Source organism: Vidua macroura, chromosome 1, assembly GCF_024509145.1.
Source record: "Vidua macroura isolate BioBank_ID:100142 chromosome 1, ASM2450914v1, whole genome shotgun sequence".
Lineage (NCBI taxonomy): Eukaryota > Metazoa > Chordata > Aves > Passeriformes > Viduidae > Vidua > Vidua macroura.
In genome coordinates, this window is record NC_071571.1 from 8837771 (window position 1) to 8863435 (window position 25665).

At 38.5% G+C, this 25665-nt stretch overlaps 1 protein-coding gene across 2 annotated transcripts in view; it reads left to right on the forward strand.

The window, feature by feature from the left end:
- UBE3C (ubiquitin protein ligase E3C) overlaps positions 1 to 18521 on the forward strand; it is a 71148-nt gene extending 52627 nt beyond the window's left edge. For both annotated transcript variants that reach the window (XM_053977809.1, XM_053977818.1), the window contains 5 exons: positions 3027 to 3239; positions 10229 to 10417; positions 10515 to 10581; positions 11425 to 11555; positions 14687 to 18521. In XM_053977809.1, coding sequence (XP_053833784.1) covers positions 3027 to 3239; positions 10229 to 10417; positions 10515 to 10581; positions 11425 to 11555; positions 14687 to 14857 — 771 coding nt within the window. In that variant the 3' untranslated portion in view covers positions 14858 to 18521. The remainder of the gene's footprint in view (positions 1 to 3026; positions 3240 to 10228; positions 10418 to 10514; positions 10582 to 11424; positions 11556 to 14686) is intronic.
- Positions 18522 to 25665: the final 7144 nt, after the last annotated feature.

Here is a 25665-nt window from a genome sequence, read left to right on the forward strand (position 1 = left end):
CTCTTGGCCCTTAGATTAGCTTTAGTAATAAAAATCCCCATCAGGGTGGGCTTCCATGGGCAGCTGGCAGCTTGAAGGTTGTGCTCCTGGTAAAAACAAATTGTCCTGCAATTCCTACCCCATTTCAGCCATGGCTGTGAGCTGGATCTTACTCTTAATTTAGAAGAAGCTTCAATGTCCATGCTGTGGCCACCAACACACACCCACTCTGCAAACTCCAAATCCAACAGCGCCAAAAAAGCACAGCACAAATAATCTGCAAGTTTTGAACCTTACTCAGGTTGTAATGACCCTGTAGCTTCTACTGTACAGCTGCCCTGCTTGCAAACAAACCCAGGGGGATCAGCAGCTGATGGTTTTGGTGCCCTGGCAGGAATGTGTGGAATCACATTTTTTAGCAACAGCAGGTAGCTTGATCAGTTGATGCTGACTGAGAAACAGGAAAGTTAGATGGAATCCAGAAAATAAGGTTTCAGTTTATTTACTCCTATTGTACACAGCACTTCTTAGTGTCTCTGCACACTGCTGGGGCTGTAATGGTGGCCTTCACCTCTTTGAAACAAAACCAAAGTTCATCATGACTTTATTCACCAGAGTTTTAGTGCATTTTTTATTAAACTTTATTAGGATAGCTTGACTTTCAAACTAATTGAAACACTACTGTTTGTCTTCTTTCCAAAAATACTTTATTTTGAATATTGCAATCACTTAGCTAAGAGAGGGAGTAATTAAAGTTATTCTCAAGTTGCACAATTTAGTTTATTTAAAAATGCTTTATATAGTTTTTAGATGAAGTTATAAATGTTCACTTTGGAACTACCTGAAGATTAATAGTGATGCATTTGAAATGCATTATTTTTTTTATTGATTCTTAATGTAGTAAATTACTGAAGTTATTTGGCAGCAAACAGAAATAGCCAGTGATGTTGTTCACATTTATTTTCCTGATAGCATCACAATTTGCATTAATTGCATTGCAGCTGCACTCACTTATATTAAAAAGCTTCTACCATAATTAATCCTTTTTATTTCAAATCATTTTGGCACAATTTCTAGCAATAAACACTCATAAAAGACAGACACTTGAAAAATAACATACAAGTTTCTTCAATATACCTATTGCTGTTTTTTCCTGACAAGGAATTATTGATACGCTTCTAGGATCAAGTGTTGCAAGTGGTGAAGACTTAAGACCAGTTTGAAAAATGCTAAGTGGATTATTTTGCATAAAAAATAGACAGGTTTTGAATTTGTGTAATTAACCTGTGTTTAGAAAATACCTTGATTTATGTCTACATTTGTATTTCAGTTGCATACATTATGGAAATTTAATTTATAATCCATTTAGCTGATGTGATCATAGTTTTTAGTGCTATCATTTATTAGTCCTTGTATATTGAATGCTCTAAAGGCTTAAACCTGCCTTGTGTAAAAAATTACACCTCTGCATTTACATTTTATGAGTCACAGATGGAATTCCATTTTAAATTCGGGTAGCTTTGATATATTTAAGGAATTACAATAGCTTTATTGTTACTAATGCAGGAACAGCAAACACTGACCTTACACATGGCAAATTAATGATTTATCCCTCTAGTTTGCTTTTAAAGTCAGCTATACAAATGAGGATTTTGACTTCTACACCTTGAATAAATCATATGGCTCTAAATATAATGCACCCTTTGGCTTTGAACTCGTTATTCTCAGGTTTTTCTGCAAGGTCTAACTCACCTCATAGAAAAATGTTCTTTCAAAAGTTTAAGGAATTGTGTATATTTTTCTTAAAGTCTTTGTTGGAATATAATTGAATGATTAGAGCTGCATCTATTAATCTTTTTTCAGTTTTGTTTTTTTTCCCCTCAGTGGGATTCCTTTTCTAATCTTTTTGCAGCAGATTATGGAAGAATTAAGTAACACCAAAACTTTGCTCTTGGAAAGTTAAAATGGAGCAAACAATGATATTACAGTGATGTTATGTTGGTGATGCCTTGTCTGATCAGCCTGGCAGTGATATTAATGTTCTGTAAAAATTTGGTTGTCATTGGTAGAGATGCTGATGTGGCAAACAGAGTGGACAATGAGAAAGGCAGCATGTGCCAGGAATGGGTCTTTTTAAAGCAAGGTCCTTTATTCAGAATAGCTCTGAAGGCTACACCTCTCATTCTTATGAGAGCTACCATAAGTACTTTTTTCTTCCAAGCAAGGAGTTGTTACTGACTTAATAAAAAACAATGCAAAGATACTTTGCATTACATGGAAATGTGCTCATATGGTAGATGAACCTAGAATGGTGTTGCTGGAGTTTGAAAATTCTTGGAGATAATTTGAGGTTGCAGTCAAAAGATTTGGCTTAGGTACATGTTTGGTTCATTAATTTTTGACATCTGTAACAAGGTCAGGCACAGAAAGGATTGGACCTGTGACACAGCCAGAACTGGTAAACTCTTGGCTTGGGAACGAGGATGTTTTGACTGTGGAATTCACCAAACGTGCAGCCATGAATCTCTGTAACATGCACCACATAGTTTTTATTAGTTTAAAATGCACTGGGTTTACAGAGTTATTTTAAGGGGATGAGGGGGATGACAGTTCTGCATGTAGTGATTGATATGAAAGGAATAGTACTGAATGTGATGGTGCTAATGGAAGTAGAGGTGTAAACTTACTTTGCAAGACATTCTTGATGCAGTTGCTTTGTCCTTTAGCAAACCTTGCTTTTCCTGAAAATAAATGCAATTTGGATAAGGAGTAATGACAAATAAACAATGACCTTGCATTTTAAAAGACAACATAATTAATTTGTGAGACTTGGGACCTTGGTTTTTCACAAAAACATTCACATTTCAAATTTTGGATTAATATTTTTAAATTTTTGTAATATTTGAGCTATTTTCATGCCAGAAGAACCTACTCAGGCTCCAAATTAAGACAGAATTACTCAAAAGTTGAGAAATAGACAATAACCTTCTGAATTCCTGCGTGTACTGCAATAAAATCTAATGTGTTTTAATTGCTTTATTTTTCAGGCTCTTTATGAAAATATGCTGGTGGAGCTGCCATTTGCTAGTTTTTTCCTCTCAAAATTATTAGGGACGAGTGCTGATGTTGACATTCATCACTTAGCTTCACTAGACCCAGAAATGTACAAAAATTTGCTTTTTCTAAAGAGCTATGAAGGGGATGTGGAAGAACTTGGACTAAACTTCACCGTGGTCAATAATGACCTTGGGGAAGCGCAGGTAAGAATGGCTTTGAGTTTTTTTTCTTTAATCTATGACTGATGAATCTTTACTATCCCTACTAACTAATTTTTTAATTTCAATGTGATGGGAAGCAACTGTTACAGGTGCTGTGAGGCATCAGTTGTGATTCTGACTCAATATTTGGAGTAGAGAATAACTCTGTTATTGTTTTGATGATTACTTAAAGGTCTGGTCTTTTAAGGAGTAAACTGCAGTGATTATTTTCTAACAGTCATACATATAAAGGTCTATTGCCTGAGAATGTCTCTTGAACAAAAATATGTTGTATCTTCAATTGCACTTATAATAATAGCAACATTTAGATGATGTGTAAACTGCAGAAGTACTGCCTGGTTTTAGAATTACAGTTAGCAATTAGAGAGGTTTTAAATAATCCTGATAGTAAAGACCCTTTATTGTGAGATAAGCATTGTCTCCTTTGTCTGTAATTTTCAAAGTAAGAGAGCCTGAAGTTTGACCAATCTCAATTTTTTTTTTTACCCCCTGCCCTTTTTTTTAAGGTTTGAGATACCAGATTAGTCAGAGGGGATAAATGGTGTTCAGTGCTTCTGAAAAGCAGTCCTTAAGTCTGAGTTTTTAATGCAGTTGCACCATATAATTTGATTACATCTTTTATTTCCTCTGTTGTGTCTATTAAAGATCACTCATAGTAGAAAATAAATGTCACTAGAGCTCTAAAAGCCTGCCTTAGTGTGCTAATGCAGGTAACCTCCTAGGTAGTCTTTTGTCATGCTTCCTCTTTCAGTTTTGAGGATTTAAAATGGAGGATTTCAAACTTACACTTGATTATGACATATAATTGGATGAAAAAAGTAGACCTGACCACATTGTGATGAGCAGCAACATCTGAATTCAGCCTCCTGTTGTGAGGCAGAAACAGAGACTCCAGGAGGGGGTGAGCAGTGCTCTGGGTTTGCTGCTCAGGGGGGCCAAGACTCTGCACATCTCCAGAGCAGCAGCACCACTGAGATGCAGTAACCTCTCCTGGAAATTGGGAACTTGAATTCTCTGAGGCTGCTTAAGTCATGGCAAGTTTGCTGGCCAAGACTTCTGCTTGAACAGTGTCGGGCTTGGATTTTATCTTACTCTTCTGTCATCAGTTTCCTGTCATTTTGGAAGATCATAAAATCTGGTTTGGATTAAGTTTTAAAACAGTACCCTCAGATTTGGGTTTCCTAAAGCACACTAAAGAAGAGTTGCCTGATAGAAGTTACATTTAATATTAAACATGTGCCATATGTTATTTTCCTCCATGGATTATACTCCCTATATGAAAACATCTGACCTGCACTGGCTTTAGAAAAACACTCAAAAAACTTGAGATAAAGATGTGATATAGATCACATCTTAGCACAAAACTTCTCCAAAAGCACATTCTTGGAGTGCCTGTACCGTGTGCTGGTACTGAACTGAGGTCTGTAGCACCCAGAGTTTGGGTTCTAGGGAGCAAAACACACCAAATGGTGTTTCCAGTATTACCTGGGATTTTTAACAGTGGGGGGAAAGTCTGAATTCTAAAACTATTTATTTAATTCTGCTTAAAGTAATAGCTTTATTGGTCACAGCTAACACAAATCCAATTTAGATACTAAAATGAGGGCTATGGTTGCTATTTTCAAGACTTCTGATTTGTAGTTGTTTGGCATTAACTTTAAAAGGAAGATTTAATATATTAGTGAGTTGCTGAGTAATAAGATGAAATGTAAGTTAAAATAAATATTCTGATGCTGGTTTGCTGTTTTTATACTTCAAGAGAGAACATTTTACCCACAAAGTATCAGCCATCTTTTTATGAGGTTCACTGCCTGTTAGGTGTAGTACAACAGAACCCATTGGTTCTTGTCACTGTCTTCTGCCTTTCAATGCAACAAGTCCCTTTGTTTACTTCATTTCATTACCTTAATAAACCTCATATGGATAAATACATTTTATCTTCTATTTGACTTGTAACCATTGCATAGTAATTGATTGTGCCAAGGTAAAGCTAATTCACTTTGAGAAAAGAGCTTAATTTGCACTCCTTATGTTGAATGTACATTGTATGTAGTTTTCAGCTAAACAACCACTTTAGTGTTTAATAAATTAGTGCCCAATAAATGCATCATAAATCTATCATTGTAAATAGCTCTGCTCGTGACAGTGTCCATCCACCAATTGTGCCACAGAAGCATTATCTGCAATGAAAGACACATTGAAAAGGGGCTCTATTGCTTCTGTCAGTAGTAGAAGGTAGAAATTCTATTATCAGTGTATTGATTCCAATCCTGTAATGTGCTTTTAGACCCCATTAAACTATTGTCAAAGTGCATTCACCAGAAGTTGAAAAAGGTACTTAATAATTTGCACATTAGACCTGCTAATTAGGGGAGCTATGCCATCAACCTTATCTTCCAACCCCAAATAGCTTTTGATAAAGATCTATCTAATGCAGTGATACCAGCCTGCATTTCAGCTGTTGGATCTCCTGCAGAAAATGGTGGCCAGTAGCAAAGTCTCAGAGGAGGTCAGCCTGTGGTTACAGGTCTGTATATTGATTTAGTTTTTCCTTTTATCTTGTAGATGAGATGGTTTTGAAAGGTCTGTAAGAATAAGGTTAGCAAATTCAAGAAAATACCTTCTCAGACCCTTCTCCCTCCCCTTCTTTCAGTGAGGAAGGCAAGTTTTGTGGCTGTCCAGGGCAAGAGGGAGATGTATATCCTCATTCCTCTTCCTTCAGAAATGTTGGCTGCTGTACTCCAGAAACTCTGCTTGAGAGTATCAGTCTCAAACACTGATACTTGAGATTACATGGATCACAAATTGAATGTGATCAGAAGATTCCATAAATAAAGTGTAAAAGCACAAATCCACAGAGCAGCACTATGATATATATGGCAGCAGATTCTGTGAAATCCATAACATACAGAACTTGGTTTTGGAACACCTTGTGCTTTTTAAACAGGTGTGAATGCCATTGCTGTCACTGAAAATATGCTGACTCACCAAAGGGGAGTTCTTTGCTTTTAAATTTCTTTGGGGGAGAACTTTGGAGCCTTAAAAAGAGTTTTGAAAGTTTCTGTCTTGACAACTTCTTTACTAGGATATAGTGGCTTAGCTGTCTGATTTTAGACAGCAGTGTAATTAAGCTGAGGCTGAGCCTTCTCAGGCAGACTCATAACACTTACAGAAAATGCATTCTTAGGCATTCATATGCAATCTCTTACCTGGAACTCCTGCATGAACCTCTGGAAGGCAGATGACAGGAAAGGAAAAAAAACTTGATTGACTTCTTTTCAAAATGGGGAAAATCTGTAGGGGTGATGTGAACAAAAGTGATCAGAGCCAAAGAGAAAAGATTCTCATCTTGTAGGAGTTCTTGAATATCTGTAAGAGCTGTATGAAATTGCACTGGAGGTTCTGTGATTCTGTGAAGGGATGACGTGTCTTAGGTCTTCATATGAGACTTTTCTGTCCCCTTCTGATTTTTCCCCTTCATTTTGAAGATGCACTTTGTGAGTAGGGAATCAAATTTGTCTGAACAATCTGAATACTTACCTAAATTTTATCTATGGTTTGATTGCCTTTAGTACATGCGATTTTGATTACAAACCAAGTTAAAATGCTTTTTGTTTGTTTGTTTAAACTTAGATCTGCAGAGTAGAAAGATGACATGGGGTGTAGTATCCTCGTGTGGCCATCCCGAGTAACCTGGGTTATTGTCTTGCCCCATCTAGTGGCCAAGACTGGATGGATAAAATAAAAATGAAGTTTATAAAGTGTTTATGATCTATTAAGTTGTGCTATGGCCTTTTTGAAAAGGAACTCTTCAACAATCATTCCTGACTTTTAGAATTAAGTGGGAATTCTACAATAATTACTTTAATGCCATGAAAACACTGAGTGCATCTAACTTTACTTTAGTTTTATGCTTACCAAGTGTTACTGTTTTCTGTTTTACATTCTTAGTCTTTTTGGTGTAATATATTTGAGATATATATATATAGGATTGTTCTGTTATCCTTTTGTTTTGGTCTTGGATGATACTTTGACACAACAGTGGTAAAATTAATCTCACACTGACAAACTCTGAAAATGGATAATTTGGTCTCTGGGAGACCCCAGGAAATGCACTTAACTGTACCTGTACTTGTGGCAGTGCAGGGGCTTTGGGGAGGAAGGGGAGCTACAGAAATGTTGCTAGATCAGAAATTATATTTGCTGCTTAAAAATACAAAAATGAAAGGAATAATAGGATTTTTAAAAATAACAACAAATCAACTTTGTCCTGTTTTCTAAAAATAGCGGTCAGAAAGAGTGCAATGCCTTTTTTTTTTCTTTGTTTTGAAGGAAGAACTTTATGGGGAGAGAATAGCTTTTTATTCTAGAATGAATACGGCTTTTCTGACATCCCTACAGAATTCTGGAGCCAGTGCTATTACAATGCAGATGTAAATTAATCTGTGTCCTGATTTCTGTTTGCTGGCCTGCAGGGAAGGTCAGACATTTTACTTCACCTAGTGCTGGGATGAATCTTAAAATACAGAAGTTTTCTAGAACACCCTGCCAGTAGTTCCCTTTGGCTGTTTTAGGAAGGAGGTCAGTTCAAGCATCTTTTAGTGTAAATACTGAGCTCACAGAAATTGTTGTATGCACATGGAATGATATCTATTAGTGTGTTGTTGGTGTCCATAAGAGATGCTTGAGTTAGGTGATACAAATACACTTCCATGCACTTTACTATGACCTAATTCAGTGTGTCAATACCTCAGAGAGAGGGACTGTATTAAATGGTGTCAAAAACCCAAGGGATTCTGCAGTTCTGCAAAACAAGTAGAGAAGGTTTGTAAGTGGGCACATAGTGAAGTATTAGGTAATATTGAGGTCACAACACTGATCTGTTCATGTGGAACATCACTGGTTGCTCTGATCTTGTAAAGCTAAAGAGGACAAGAATTTTAGAAGTAATAGAAAGCGTTCTGGTCTTGTTAGGCTTTGTAAAAGGTATTTTATAGGAGGAAATTAAAAGAACTGTCTTTAGTTCCATGTAAAAGTCTCTGGGAAGATTAATGAAGTTGCTGCCCTTAAGTAATACATCATGGATATATTTGAGGGGGAAGGAAAGAGCTGATTAAGCTCTGAAATAAGGACAGTGGGTATGAAGAAACTTTACCCATTGAATTTGAAGTGAAAATTAGAATGTTTCTTGTCAATAATTGGATTAATCTGATGATTAACTTTCCAGCAGCAGTAGTAAAATTACTACAGTGGATGAAACACAGAGAGCTCAGCAGTGCAGGGGCCCCTTCTCATCAGCTGTTTGCACTATGGTATGGAACATGTCCCACACTTCTATTAATACTCCACGTGGACTTTACCAGTAGAAATACCCTCACCCTCAGGCCAGCCAGCGGCCCCAGGCACTGGCCTGTACCCTCTGGAAATGGTCCCTGTGTCCCAGGCCAGGTGCTGTGGTGGGTGGATCCCAGAGAGAGCCCTCCTGATTCTTGTGTCCCTGGTTCTTGTCAAAGAGAACAAGATAATGCGTGCAGGGTGTGAAATGGTGTCACCTACACTGGCACTTTCCTTTTGCTTAACTCTTGCAGGAGTAGGGTTTACATTATCAGTACCTGCACGCAGGCATGGTGGAGTATTAATGAGTTTTTTTACTGTAGGAACTAACAAAAGCCAGAAACTTGCAGCTTAAGGATTAAAGTGGGAAGTAAGACATATTTTTAACACCTGTTGTAATTCAGGTTGTGGTAGCTTATCAAAGAAATTGGTAGATACACCATCACAGGATTGCACGTCTCTAAAAATGTGCTCTAACTCATCTGTGGATTTATGGAGTTACATACAGGAATCTCTAGACAGAATCCTCTGGCCTGTGTTATCTGGGAGGTCAGAATTCATAGATCTTAATGGTTCCTTTTGCCTTAAAGAGCTATGAATCAAGAAAAAACCTGAACGCTCAAAAGCACAGTGCATTTTTAATCATACTATTTTACACATTTTGCTTAGGACAAGAACAGCTCACAGTATTAGGTAGCATGTTAGAAAAGAAGCTATTCATATGTTTAATTCTCTGTACTCCAAAGATGCCATCATTACCACATACTGAAGTGCCCTGTTGGTTTAAATGAAGAAATTGCTGACTCCAGAGTGTACAAAAAAAACCCCAACAGTGTTTGGAAGAGTTCAGAAGGTGATGGTATTTCAGCTTTTTAGGTTTTTTAAGTTCTTAAGTACTCTAATACTACTTTCCAGTTGGGCTGCTGCTTAGTAAAATTAACCTCATGTAGTAAAGAGTAGAATATATGATGGCCTATAGTGTTCTAATAACAGCCATCTTTGAACCTGGTTTATATCTTAATGCAAGTACAGTATCTTTAGTTTTGGGGTTTTTCTTAAAAAACTCTCCCATACTGAGGTACGTTGGTGTACTTGAAGGACAAAAGTTGAGCTTGCCAGTAGAAAAATACTTAGGCTTGATTTGTTTGGTTAGTTTTTTTACTTTCATTGAATATACTGAGTATGTATAACAGGACATTTTCCACAGGATGAATTGTGAATGCTGAGCATTTGGAAAATCAGGTTTGTGTCAGACTTTGAATTTTGACTCAGCAGACATTGCTTTTACCATAATGTGACCCTCCAGAATTCACCAGCGGCAGTTGGGGAAGAGCCCAGCCAGTCAAGCACAGCTTGCCTAATCCAGTTTTCTGATGATAAACCATGGGGCTGTGTGATGAGCTGCATTGGCAGCTGCAGGTCTGGGTGCACAGAATGTGCTCTTACCCATAACCAGAAAAAACACCTACCTTTGCAGCTCCTCATAATCTTCTATCTCCTTTGAGGTGAATATTCCCGACTGTATTCTAGCCAACTTCAAACAGATAGGTCACTGACTAGAATGTTCTGCAGCCCCATTTCACAGTCAGAGCACAGAGGTGCAGTTTGCCAGGTGATGAGAATGGCTGTGTTTGTAGGTGGTCGAGCTGAAGCCAGGTGGAAAGGACATTCCCGTCACCAGCGCCAACCGGATCGCGTACATCCATCTGGTGGCAGACTACAGGCTGAACAAACAGATCCGCCAGCACTGCCTGGCCTTCCGCCAGGGGCTGGCCAACGTGGTGAACCTCGAGTGGCTTCGGATGTTTGATCAGCAGGAAATACAGGTACCTCTGCTTGAAGCTGCACAAAGCAATTGCTCCAAACAGAAATAATTGCTGATTTCTGCCTGTATTGTAATGGTCTGATTTTCTTTGCTGTTAGGTTCTGACTTCCGGTGCACAAGTTCCTATCAGTTTGGATGACCTTAAATCTTTCACAAACTATTCAGGTAAGCATATTTTGCTTAAGTAAAAAAATCTATTCTGACTAACTTGGGAATAACTGAACATGCTTTTTATCCTACCTTTTAAGAAAAAGTTTCAGGGTCATTCTTGTTACCTTTGGCCAAATTCAGAAAATTGGCTAAAATTACAACCCAATTTTATAAATGGTGGGAAATTGAAATACACTGTTTAGTTTATTCACATGCTTAAATGCAAGTTTATAGCTAGATAAGTTGAGGGTGTTTCTTTTCTGAATTCAAATTAGTCACTGACTGTGTCTGATTGATCTGAAAATAAGTCTGCAAATTACTTTGGGATAGTAGTTTCTACTACATCATTTAGATACTTACAATTTTTCAGACAGTCTGAAGAGAGAAATCATCTATTTTCCTTGTGAGAAGTGCAAGGTATCTTACTTCTTTTGTCCCCTGCATTGATTGTGAATGTAATCAAAAAGTAGCTACCAAATAATCAGTTCACATCTGGGCTTACCTCAGGGTAAGTGGATTCATTCCATAACATCCTGGGTCTTGCAGATTTTGCACACTCTTGGAGTGAAAGGCAATAATCTGCAGTTACTAGCTAAATGCTAAACTAAATAAAATTAATTTAAAATAGGCTTCAGTGAAGAAAACCACATTTAAGAAGCTGAGGGATATAGTAGCTATAGGTAAGCAATGAAACTGAAATTGCAGTGATGACAGATCTGTAGGTACTGCAAGTTAGCAATACAAGCCTGTTGGATATAATACTTTCCCCAAACCTTCAAGATTGATGCTAGGTTTTCTGTAGAATTTATTTCTTACATAAAACTATTCTAGCTGTAAATAATTTCAATCTCTTTTCAGGTGGCTACACAGCAGACCATCCTGTAATTAAAATATTTTGGAGGGTTGTAGAAAGCTTCACTGATGAAGAGAAACGCAAACTCCTCAAATTTGTGACGAGCTGTTCTCGACCACCTCTTCTGGGGTTTAAGGTATGTCCTCTGACTTCCTGGCAAGCTTTTAGAAATGCTGTGGATGTTGGTCCAATTTTTTCTTGTCTAGGAATCTACAATTTGAGAATACTCATCCGTGACTACAGAAACAGCTTCAATGTTTGCATTTGCATGTCTAATAAGTACAGTTTTAAAATATGTAATGAAGTGTTCTGTTGTTTTCTGTTTTAACTGTGAAATTTGATAAGCCTGTAAACCACTGATTAGAGCACTTGCTGTGTGTGATGGAAGATCATTGCTGCCATTTCATGTGCAGAAGGAGAGTTGCTACCAATTTCAAACAACAGGTTGAGTTAAGCCTAGTGTCTTCTAAGTCAGGCAAAGAGAATTTAGGATATAAAAGCAGTTATTAAATTTGATACTCTTAAATGAGCCATTTGAAGCAGGATGTGTATTTTCTTTTCTTCTAATTCCCATTTATTTGCTTGTAGCTCACAGCTCATTACCCTTAGCAGTAAAATATTTAGCTGCAGTCTCCAGATTGCTTTTTACAGGGGAGCTTAAGTATGAAAATTTGCTGTATTATTAATAAAACCAAAAAGAGGCCAAGGCAAGGTGAAGACATTTTGAAACTAAATTCTGGGGTTGTTCTACCCATGAATTTCAGTGGACTGCAAAATTTTGGCTAAGAACCAGCCATCACATAATTTCCTCTAAAATGTGGGAACATTCAGTGCTGTGTGGTGGTGTTACCATGTGGATGGGCAACATCCTCCATCTTCAGTATCTGTAGTCTATAGCTCAGCTGCACTCCTTTTATAGACATCTAGGATTGGAGCTGGATTGCCAACTTTCAGTTGGTAATTGGTCTGGCTGTTCCATGTGTCAGCTTCAGAATGAAATGAGTCATGTCTCAGACTCCCCAAAACATGCTAACCACATCCCCTTTAACAGTAAAGAGTGTCCATAGATATGGATATGGAGACAATGGACATGGCTGTTGAATCACATGAATCCTGTCTCTGGTATTTGTCTATTGATTTATGTGATTCCTTATTTAAAAGTCTGCAGGCCTTTCTCCTAAACCCCCCACGTCCATGCAAATATCACTGTACAGTACTGTAACAATAAATAGGATTTTACAGGACAGCAGGAAGAGCAATTGGAAAACTCCAGGATGAGACCAAGATAGAACAGTGCATATCAGTCACATTAGAAAGGGAGAATTGGGAAACAGCTGGGAAACCAAGTAAGCAGAAGTTCCCATTTGTTGTTATCCTCTTTAGTTTCAAGGGGAGAGGAGGAAATGCAGATGTAGGTACCCAGCTTTGAGGTATCCAGTGTGACATTTGAAGAGATGGAGGAAGTGAATCAAAAGTCTAAAAATATTAAGGCTGACAGTGACACACTTGAAAGAAGCTAAATGTGGAAAGCTGCAGTTTGTGTGTTCATTTGGGAGATGGGCCACAAACTGCCTGTAACAGACATGGCTAGGAAAAAATGGAAGCAAATTAGTCACCAGATTTTGCAGCATGAAAGCAGTGAGTTAAAAGATGAATTCACTGTACAAAGGGCTTGCATTCTCAGCCACATGCAGCAGTGTTGGCAGAGGAAAGCAGCTGAGAGGGCGTTCGAGCCTCTCTGCTGGGCAGCTCAGAGCGGGACCTCAGCCATGGTAGCTGCAGCAGGACCTGTAAACAGGGATTTACCTCCAAACCAGGGGCTTGCCAGCAAGTGTCTGCCAGAAAAGGCAGTGGGTGACTGGTATTGTCATCAGCAGGAATGTCTTGGTAGCCCATGGCAGTGCATTGTTTGGAGCTTGGAAGGTGCAGGAGTGCTGAGTATTACCAGCCAAGTAAGCATGAGAACGTGTTTATGTTGATGGGAGACATGAACACAAACAGTCTTCAAAATTTTTTTGCACTTCAGTGTGTGGGCTGTATTTTTCTGACAGAAACACAATTTTTGGTTCTCACTCTGAAGTTTTCTGTGTATTTCTGGTTCTCACTCTGAAGTTTTCTGTGTATGCATTATATTGTGGGATCAGCATGTTTTCTTTAAGTTAGTGCATGTTGATTTAAGATTAGGAAATATCTTGACGATCATAGCTTATAGATAACATTGTCTAGCTTTGATAATTAAAAAATTTTCAACTTTCATTGCCAGAGTCAGGTTCAGAATAACATTTACTAAAGCTAATTAAAGTTTAATAAGTTTAATAAATGTGATTGTTACAGACAAAAGAAAAAATCATTAAAGTGTGGTTGAAAATTGTTAAGTTCCAATCAGGTCACATAATAAATTGATGATACTTTTCCCTTCCAAACTATTGCAGTTTCCCGCTGTACAGTATTTAATTATGCAACAAATGGTGCCCTTGGCATGACATTTCAATTTAGAACTCCATTTTTCCATTTTTAAAGCTAGAGTCAGGGAATTCAATTAGCATTTTGAAAGGAACACTAAAAATGCAACATTTTAGCCATGAAATACTTTTAAGGCCTCCATTTGAACAATAATTTAGCTTAGAATCTCATTGACCTTTTGCCTTTGAAGCTGGAATTTTTTTCCAGTTTCTAAAATCGGAACTTTTTTACCTCAGGCAAGCTTTTGATAAAATGAATACTGTCTTGCCAGCAAAAGCGGTGATTTGGATAGAACAAATAAATATATTTTTCACTATACTACTTTTTGGAAGAAGATAAAAGAGATATTATTAAAACAATTAAATACTACATACAAAATATCTTTAAAGTGTGTTCTTCAGATCAGTAGTTAACACATCAGAATAATCATCAGGGTTTGACAGGTTTTTATCATTACAGACTCACTATGCACATTGATATTATGTTTGTGTAACATTGTACACTTGTACCATAGACTGTATGAACAATAGCAAGTCATTATATTTTCCTTAGAATCACATAAATTGCTTTGTGTATTCTAAATTAGTGGATCTTGTTGGGACAAGGCAGAGGGAGACACTACATAATTCAGGAGTGGTTTTGGTGGTATGAGGAATGAAAGAAATGCCATTTGAGTGTCATTGTGACAGATTTTCATCTAGTGATTTACTTTGTAGAGATGTGTGCCAGCTGCTGCAGGGTAGATTTTGGCTTGTATACCTTTTTTTGATATGTGATTGTTTTTTGTCTTGGTTGCATCTTCAGGAGTTATATCCTGCATTTTGCATTCACAACGGAGGATCTGATTTAGACAGGCTGCCTACTGCCAGTACCTGCATGAACTTGCTGAAGCTGCCCGAGTTTTATGACGAGAACCTGATGCGAAGCAAGCTCCTCTATGCCATTGAATGTGCTGCTGGATTTGAACTCAGCTGAGTCCAACCCATGCTTATCCGGATGATCTGCAGAAGAACGAACCAGTGCCTACTCTATAAGCAGCACCCATACCCAAGCAGTTTTAAGGGAATTCTGTCTACATTTCTGCAGCTCTTGTGTCTTACCAAATGCCCTCAAATAGGTTTCATTTCTAAACACGATTTCTTAGTTAGCTTCCATTACTGAATATTGCATTGACACTGCTTTATGACTCAAAACAATGAATGCTGTGTGCAGCGTGGCTGATTTCTGTGTTTATGTGAAGAAAGAGCACATTTAAAGAACAGTGATATCTCAGTGAAATTAACCAAAGATGAAGCTTTGGCTTTGTGCTGTTCAAACAAAAATAATTTTGCAAACTGGCAATAAAGTTGTGTACTGTGCGGTGCATTGGGATGAGACAGGGCTAACATCCTGTAATTAATCTTTTAGAAGGAAGGCAAGCAGATGTTTGCAGATATCCTAGAACTGAGAGGATGAAAATGCTCATTTCTGACAACCTGACATCCTAACTTATATTGTAGAGTTGTTTACAAATCATAGAGAGATGGGCAATCCCCAACCATATGAAATTCAACCAGGGCAAGTGCTGGGTTCTGCACCTGGGACAGGGCAGCCCTGGCTGTGTGGACAGACTGGGGAATGAGAGGCTGGAGAGCAGCTGTGGAAAAGGGACCTGGGGGTCCTGGTTGATGCCAAGTTGAACACGAGCCAGCAGCGCTCTGGCAGCCAGGAGGGCCAGCCCTGTCCTGGGGGCATCAGGCCCAGCTTGGCCAGCTGGGCAAGGGAGGGGATTGTCCCCTCTGCTGTGCACTGGGGCAGCCTCACCTCGAGTGCTGAGGGCAGTTTTTGGTGCCACAATATAAAGAAGGCATTGAGCCATTAGAGAGCATCCAGAGGAGGCCATGAGGGTGGTGAAGGGCCTGGAGGGGAAGCGGTGTGAGGAGTGGCTGAGGTCACTTGGTCTGTTCAGCCTGGAGGAGACTGAGGGGAGACCTCACTGCAGTAACAACTCCTCATGAGGGGAAGAGGAGAGGCAGGCACTGATCTCTGCTCTGTGGTGACAGTGATGAGACTTGAGGAAACAGCGTGGAACTGGACTGGGGAAGGTTCAGATTGGGTATCATGAAATGGTTTCTCACCCAGAGGGTGGTTGGGCACTGACCAGGCTCCCCAGGGCAGTGGTCACAGCCCCCACGTCTGCCAGAGTTCAAGAAGCGTTTGAACAATGCTCTCAGACTCTTGCTGTGATTCTTGGGGTGTCCTGTGCAGGACCAGGAGTTGGACTGGATGATCCTGATCAACCCCTTCCAACTCAGCATAGTCCATGATTCTATGATAGTTATGCAGAACTGATTTTGTTTTATACTGCCTTCCCTCAAAATGATAGACACTGAGATAAAATGGGTGTAATATTTCATTTGTGCTTTCTGAAACACTTCGAAGAAAATGGATTTGCATTATTTTAAGTTCCACCTTTGCTGCATCATTATCACTTGGACACTGTTCTGAATGGATGTGACTTTCCAGGTTTTTTCTGTCCTGTTTCTGTCTTTTGTGCCTGTACAGGTTTGTTGATTGGTTGGTTGGTTTTAAATGAATCAGTCTCCTATTGCATACAGTACATATAGAAATCACCACTTTGGAAAAATATACATGTAATAATTATTAAAGTTACTTGAACCAAAGTTATCAGGCTTTATCTTTTATATTTGAAGCCTGTGGTGTTCACATTCCTTTTCCCTATCATTTCTTTCCATCTTAAATGCCATATGTGTGCTGTAGACAGTAAACAAATTAACCTTTTTTTTGTGATTAAACAGCTTTTATATCCATTTCCCTGCAGTATTTCTGCTGAGAAAAGTAAGTGGGAATATGCTGCTTAATATAATTTGATATCTGGGTAAAAAACTGCTCTCATATGGAAGGAGCTGATCCTCCAATAGTAGGCACATTGTAGGGTTTCGTATACAAACTCCAGTGAGTTTAGAAAAGGAATTATAGTTCAGACTGTAAGATTCATCAGTCCATCCCTCTGAACTTCACTTCTATATTTTAAATCATCAAAAATTACAATCAAATTTGTATTCAGCTCTTATGCAAAAAAATATTTTGCTGTTACTGGAAACTCTGCTGGATTTCCTATTTAATAAGCAGTAACCAGCAATATCCTTTTAAATGTGGGGAAACTGAGTGGTTTTAAGATGTTTACTAGTAACCATATAAAAATGTATAATTTCTTAATTTGGGTAATAAATGAAGTGTTAAAATACTATTTGTAGTCTTGATGTACAGAAATAAAATGATTGGTTTTCTTTTTGGTTTTGCTTTAGGCTTTTTACTTATGTTAAATATTACATGCTCAACCTATTCTTTATCCCAAATTCTTTTCTTGTATATTTTTCTACATAAATTATGAAACTTGTAAAGAAGTTGAAGAGATCAGTAATAGTGAAACTGCCTCCTCCTAATTGCAAAACCTGAACACTTCTTTTAGATAGCATTATTTATTTTAGAACCTAATGCTTTAAATATTTTGAAATTATTTTTCAATTCCATTATTTTGCTACATTGAGTAGTGTTGTATCTGTATTTTGTAAAATTAAATTAAATTTTTCTATTAAATATTTGTATTTTGAAGATTGTGTTGGAGTCATGCCAAGTACTGGTGACTGGTACTGTCCACTTTGTGCTTTTGAAAAGGAGCCAGTGCCCACTATTGCTGTCTGTGGCCAGGAGAGCAGAGGGTGCCACAGGGAGGGTAGGCTGGGGGAAGTGTGACTTACACAGAGCTGTAATTGCAGCAATCACAGAGCTGCAGAAACCTTCAGGAGAGAACTTGAGTTTGCTGACAGTACTCAGATGTTTTATTTCTTCGTTCTGCAGCACTCGGTGATGTTCGTGTATCCTGTACATGAAGTGTGACGCTGGCACAGGCAGGGCATCAGAGCAGTTGTATTTCACTCTGCACAGGCTGCAGGTCTGTGCAGCTTCACCACCTTCAGAATCCACACTGCAGTGAGAGGAGAGTGGGGCTTTCCTTTGGCAACCCGTGCTTCCAGCTCTGCCAGCTGTTTTCAGACAGGCAGGATGAAGCACAAGTTCCTGCTTTTCAATGATCTGTTGCTGGATATTTTAAGGAGCAGGAGATAAAGGTGTGAGAGGTAACAGTAATGTCCTGAGGAGCAGGGGGGTTGAAATGATCTCTTGTAGCACTTACGTAGCAACAATTGTTTCTCTATGAAACTGGATTTTCTGGATTTTAAAAGAAAAGCAAACTGTCCCCCGGTGGTGATGCTTGTGGGGCTTAGGTAGGCAGAGGCAGGAGCACTCTGCATGCAAGCAACCTGAAATTTTATTGTAGATTTGATCATCAGAATTACAGCAGTAATAATTACGAGTTTGGGGTTGGTTTCTGTACAAGACAACCCTTCCATAAAGTAAGTTTCTGTACTACAGTGTTTCTTCCTCCTAGTTCAGTACTTGCTTTTTGAAAAAGCAAGCATTTTCTGATTGGTTTTTGTTTTCAAGTAGGTTTGGGTTTGTAATTTTGTAACATGTTCTACAAACATTTTTGTCAAGGTCTGTATGATGGAAGAGTTCACAAATTTTTCATCTCTACAAAGTTCAAAGGTGTTAAAAGTGGAATAAAGAAATAAAATTAGCACTTGGTCTCTTTCTTTCAATGAGAGTTTTTCCAGATGGGAGTTCAGGCGTATTAGGTGGATTTAAAAAACAATAAAGCACAGCAAACCAAACCAGGAATAATTGGCCTTGTCTTTAATCTCTGTTGTCTTCCATCATGGTCATGAAAGCCAGACTTTTATAAATGTTACAAAACTGATTTCAAGGGAACATTTATATATCTTCAAAAGAGGAAAGATTTTCTTCCAGTTCCCTGTGTAAACACTGAGCTGACAGGAGTTTGATTTGAATGAGGAGGATATCTTCAGGTATTTTTTGGGGAGGTGCTCCATAAAAATAATAAAACCCGAGCTTCCTGATTCTGTTACTAGCAATGTTGACTTTTTGTTTTTTGGCATCACTTGAGTAATATAGCACAAACATCCTCATTTAATCATATAAAGGGGTTTGGAATTCAGAGAAAACACTTTGAGTGCAGTGAGTTCATACATTTCAGTTTCTAGTAAAAACTGTTAGTTAAATATCAGTGAGACAGCACATATTCTTACCACCACTGAAAAACATGACAGCACAGAAAAAAAAAAAAAAAAAAGGAAAAAAAAAAGGAATGTTTGTTGGACCTGTAATATTTGCTCATATACATCAATCTGTGTTAATAATGGTTTGTGATGTAAATGCTTGTTACTTTTTTTCATTATGCTTTTGCCTGTCAGTGAAGGAGAGAAGAAATGAACATGGTGTGTAAAATTGATCAGGATATCTATATTTTTATTGACTTCTGCTTTTTGTGAATAAAATAAGTTGAGTTTTCTTGAAACTCTGCAGAAACACTCTTCCATTTTTTGCAGTAAATTGGGCATTCTCTTGTTAAAAACTGAAAACTGATGGTACTAAATAGGTTCTAAAAGCATGTAATATTAACTGCTTGTTGGTCTTGAAGGTAGTACTGTTGGAACTGGCCACCCAAGGCAGTGATGGAGTCACCATTCACGGAGGAATTTAAAATTCTTGGAGATGTGTCACTGAGGGACTTGGTTCAGTGGTGGCATGGGCAGTGCTGGGTTAATGGCTGGACTCAGTCATCACTGTTTTCCAAACTAAACATTCCTATTTGGTTCTGCTTTGGGATGGTTCATACCCTTCAGCTTTCAAGCTGTGATTTCCGACTCTACCAAGGAAGCTGCAACTCTGAGGTTTACCTGTGTTTCAGGGTGTCTTTCAAACAATGCACTTGCTCTGATTTGTAAAAAGTTGTTCAGAATCTTTGGAAAGAATAAAACTCCATGGATAGAAGTCTGAGAAGCTGTAATTGATAGTGAAGAATGCTACTCTTCAGCAAATATAAAAATATCTCTTTCAGCTGCTTCTGGAATTCTAGCACATGTGGGCTCCTTTAAAGGTGCAATTTAGTTTTATCTCCTTTGATAATTAGACTTACCTGCTTCCCTTTGCTTATTTATTATTTTCATTGCTAAATACACTTCTAGTTCTACTTTAATATTTATAAAGTTAGTATTGTGCATATTTATTTTTAAATGTTTAGAAATAGCAGCATATATTCTTCAGCTTACCTGCTACTAAAAATGTGGTAGACATAAAACTACAGAAAACTCCTCTTGTAGGGCATTTCCTAATTTGTAACATTAATAAAAACACAAATGCCCATGTAGCTGAGCTGTTTTTCAGTATGTATCTGATAGTCTGAAAAGGGCATTAAATTTCTCATGTGTGTAGAGAGACAAAACAAGACAAGAAGTGATCGTGAAGTTACACAAATTGAATCCATTAGAGAGAACACAGAATAGCTGAAGTCAGGAGGAATGTCTGGAGATCACCTCTTCCAACCCCCAGCTCAAAGCAGGGTCACCTACAGCAGGTTGCAAGATCTTCACCTGTGGAGTTCTGAATGTCTTCTTGGATGGAGAATCCACAATTTCTCTGGGCAATCTGCTTTCAGTGTGCAATTAACTTTACAATAAAACCTTTTTAATCAGGTTTAAACACATTTCTTGCATTCCAGTTTGTGCCCCTTGCCTCTTGTCCTGTGGGGCAGTACTAAGGAATCTGAGCCTTCTCCAGGCTGAACATCAGCTCTCTCAGCCTGTCCTCATATGACACAGCCTCCAAAACCTTAATCATCTTTCTCTGCCTTGTTAGTGACCCCAGCAGCATCTTTAAGATACCTTTTGTGGACGTTGATGTGACTGGGGACTGAGTTAAGTGACAGTAAGTCTCTTCCTTGTCAGATTCCTGTGGTTGTTAATCAGTGGCACTTACCAGGTAAGGTTGGATTTAAGATTTTGTGGCTTTGCTTTTTCAACTTCCAGTGCTGCTTTGACTTTTCAAGGATTTTGCAAATCTCTTATCAGTGTAAAATAGCAAACTTGGTAAAAACTGAGCTCTGAATTATTTTCACAAATTTTTATAGATAGGATGCTAAACATTGATATAAAAACCATAGGATTAATGTTAAATCATCTAAATGTATATTTGCTTCTGCCACCAACAGTATCAAACACCGAAGTGCAACCTCTTGTGCAAACTCCTGTATTTTGACTGTCTTCTGAAGGTGAGTATTCCAGAATTCAGCAAATCACATCAGACAGTCAAACAGAAGAAACCTAGGAATTCTGACTGGCAAAAAATGGGACATAAAGGCAGGCATAGATGTCCTGCAGCTTGATTTCACACTGTCAAGGGATGAGCTCGTCTTGTGTCATGGTTAAATCGTTGCTACATTTATTGCCAGAATAGTTGCTCTCCAGTCTTGGACTAAGCTTCCATGTCCACAGCTCTGCAGAATCATAAATTCTGTGTACAAAGTTGGTTCATGTATTTATAGGAGCAGCGTGCTCAGATTTCTTACTATATTTAACATCATTCTTTTCTGCATTCCCAGAGCAGCTGTTTGTTCATTCTGTGTAACATTTAACTGAAAAGTAGTTTTGCATTATTTCTATTTTATTCCTTGTTTATAGTTACACATAGTTCTTGATTGCTGAAGAAAGAAACAGGCATTCACCAGATGGTGTTATTTCAGATCCTCCTGCTACTGCTGCTTGCCCAAATGTTAGACCTGGGAAAAGCATCTCTCCTCAGTTGCTATGTAGTTTTGCTGTATGTTGTCAAACAAACCTTCTGAAGGAATTGTTTCTTTTAGCCCTTGTATCTTTACTTAAGAATTATTTTCATTACAGCTCTGTTTTCCTTTTTTCCCCTCTTCACTTTTCAGGCAAAAAGCAGTAGAGCTCAAAGTTCTGCAGAGATACTTTAGGTATAATTACCTGGTAGATCTATCTGGCTATTGATGAAAAATTACATGGAATTAACTAATATTTCACATTGTCACATGGACAAAAAATAATATCCCTGATCAAGTTAATGAACATAAATGCTGATCAAGCTCTCCTTGCAAAGAATAAGCACTTGGCATAAGCCGTGAGATCGTCTGACTGCCCCAATAGTTCCTGGGTGGTTGTGTGCAGACCCCAAATAATCAGCAAAATATATCTGATATTTCAGGAGGAATTGGCAAAAAACATCAACTGTGCTGAAGTGATTTAACCACTTTCAAAAGCATTCACTTAGCTCAGGTTTTTGTACACAAAGAGGAGTCCAGCTAAACTTGCAGCTTCTAGATTACCTAAAACACACTGTACAGATGAAAACTGAGGTTGTGTTCAGCAGGAAAACACTGGAGAATGCAAGGGAAAATGGGTTATTTTGTGCTTTTAATGCTTCTAGTGAAAGTTTTAAACTCTAGGTGTATTGCACATATTTCAAGTCTAATTGTTTCTGATAAACTATCAGGAAAAAGTTAATACTTATATTTAATTAAGTGGCACTTTCCAGAATTACTTTGCCAGCAGTACTATAATTAGATGACATGAGAACAGTCTTTGATACATATGCTCATATTCTTTGTTAACACCAAAAATAGAATCTGTAAATCTGTAAATAGAAAAACGGGATGCATTAAGCAGCAGGGCAGAGCAGCAGGCTGGGAAGGCTACAGCCATTACCACCTCAGGAGGATTCATATTAATGTCTCTCTAATGCAGCATTTTTAAGCATTTCTTGTGTTCTGATGGGCTTTATATAATTGACCTCTATAAATCATAAAAGATGGTTTAAAAAAAGAATGTGGGAACTATGTGAATTGCCAATACCTCCTGGAATGCTGCCACATGATTTCCATCATTAGGTTGTAGCTACCAGTTAGGCCTGAATTCATCTCACTTAACTTCAGGCATCTGTGAGGTGGCACTTGGGGAGAAAAGGCAGCCCTGGGACAGAGCTCTGGTGGGCGGTTCCTTCTGTACTGAAACACATCTCCAAAGAGGGTGGAAGGAAGTGTGCCCTGGAGGTGCCCTCTCCTCCTCTCTCTTCACAGTCAATGGCCTCAAACTGGATGTTTGAGACAGCTGAAGTTGGGTGAGGTGACCAGACCTTTCTCTCATGTTCCCAGAGGAGAGCTGAAAGTTCTTAAACAATTAAGATTCTTTGATAGCAGCTTTACTCTGACTCAGTGACTCAGCACTTGGATATCAGCCTGGATCTCTGATACCAGCTTTAACGGACCCACCAGACCTTCTTTTGTTATTGGAATGTTGATGCTCTGCCAGCAACATCGGATTTAATGTCCCTTAACACAGTACTCCAGGCTTCTGCTGCAAGCAGCAAGCCATAAAAACACAGAACACTTTGACTTCATACTTCTGCAAATACCTTTGAAGGTGTTCTGAATCTAAAAGCTTTTCAGTTTTATTAGTCCTATAAATAGAACTAATTAAAAATGTTAATGAGCCAGTTATGCAATCCTTTTGGATTTCAGTAAAACATTCAATACTGTCTCTCCCAGGATCCTTCTGTACAAAATGTCCAGCACACAGCTGGATAAACACATCATGGGATGGCTGAGCGTTTGGCTCCCGGGTCAGCACAAAGGGTTACAGTGGATGGGGTTACAGCAGGCTGGTGTCCTGTCCCTGGTGGGGTTCCACAGGGCCCAGCCTCAGCCCTGTGCTCTTCAACGTCCTCATGGATGCATGACTTGGATACTAAGCTTGCCAAGGACACTAAACTGGGAGGAGTTGCTGACTCCCTTGAGGGAAGAGAGGCCCTGCAAAGACCCAGACAAATCAGAGGGCTGGGCAATCACTAACCATGTAAAGTTCAATTAGGGCAATCCTGCATGCATGTGCTTCAGTATTCCCTGCAGTACCTCTTCTGGTGGGCTTTGCCACGTGCTATTTTAATTGAAATCACCTGCCTTTCCCTGTAACAGAGAACAGAAAATTAAATATTGTGTGCACAATTTGAGCAAACTTTAAAAAAGTAAATCTTGTTGTTCAGCATTAGAGATAATCTGAGCTATCAATGATCATAAGTTTAAAAAAAAGAGGTGCCCTAATAAGTGATATTTGTAATTGGTGGCTCTGTAAACTGCCCCTTCTGAGAAGTCTTGGGAAATGTCTTCATATCTTCTTCAAAGACAAGCATAAACCAACTAAAAAATATTTTTTATTTTTTAAAAAAATAATTATTTTATTTTGTTTTCATCTATAACTTTGTTAGGAAACATTTATTAACATTCTCAGTGTTTTGCTGTAGAAAATGCCAAACTGCCCTGCCCTCAGCTATGAGGAGGCACTTTACCTTCTCATACCTTCCTTTCTTCAAATGCAAAATTGGTCTCTAAGCCTTCCCAAATATTATTCCTATATCTGAAAGATGCTAAAACAGGGCTATGCTGTTTAGAGTCAGAACAGTGTTAGAAAATCGCTGGGCAGATTTATTTAATGATAATAATTGTGTTAAAGAAGCCATGGTCCTGGTTGCATTGATGCAGGCAGTGTTTTGATTCCAACCCTCTAGTTCCATATGGAATCATGCTTCTCTGCCATGTTCTGTTTGCTTGGCTAAACAGAAAGTTTTATGGTTGGCATCCATCATGCATTAACTGTAAATATGAAATCTGCTCTTTAAATTATTGAAGCAAAGAGACTTCCTCGTGCAACTTCTGTCTTGTTTACTGCAGCTCAGGTTTTAGGACTCTTCACTTTTTTTCTCCCCTGGTAATGAAGGGTTGGGGGAAAACAATTATTTCAAGAACAAGAAATGTTTAAAGGATTAAATCAAAATTTTGTATGGTCTCCTCCCACACCTCACAGTACTGACCTGCCTTTGCATTTGCCAGGCTGTGAATCCTCTGAGGTCTGAACGTCACCCATGAGGAAAAGCCAGTCTAACCTACTAATCCTTTGGGTTTTTTCTTTTCAAGTGGACCAACAACTTGGACTTCACAGCTACTTGCTGATGAGAAACTAATAATGGAGTGAGGTGTCTCTCTGCTCTAATTTTGAAGAATTGTTTCCACAACCACAACTTAGCATCAACAATATTTCTTTTGAAGCTTGCATTTCCCCAAAGCACCAAGCCTATACTTAGGGTTGTCCTACTAGTTGTCTTATTGATTTGTTTTAGGTTTTCTTCTGCCTTATTCCAAGCTGGCTTTTGTCTTTTTGAACTGACCCCACTCCCACACAAACACTTCCTAAATAATGAGTAGCCTTTTAATTGACTTTATTTGGGAAGCATACATTTTAGGCATGGGAACTCTCTAACTTCACTTTGGTGATCTATAAATTAACGCCTCTACTTTTTAAATAAGGGGCAAGAAATATAATTTTACAGCAATTTAAAGCATGGATGAAGTCCATATTTTAAAAATAGAATAATAACTTTTCTGCCCTATACTTTGCTCTCAGCCATGGCACTCAGAAAGCCACATACTTGAATATAACACAAAGGATGCTCCAATACATTCACCCAGTGCAGGGTTCTGTTCAGGTGCTACATGCGTGGAGAGGAATCTGACCTCAGAGGAACTGTGTGCCAGAGTTACAACTTTTGAGACTACAACTTAAACACACAAGGGAGAAAAAATTTGATATCTCACCTCGAGTACCCAAACTCATCTATTCAAAGAATGTTTCTTAAAATTATTGTTTTTTCACTTTTTCCTACAGCACCACACCCAGGCATCACCTTTTGCATTTCCCCTCACAGAATCCCAGAACGGGTCAGGCTAGAAGGGTCTATCTGGTCCAACCTCCCTGCTCAAGCAGGGTCACCGCAGAGCACACGGCACAGGATTGTGT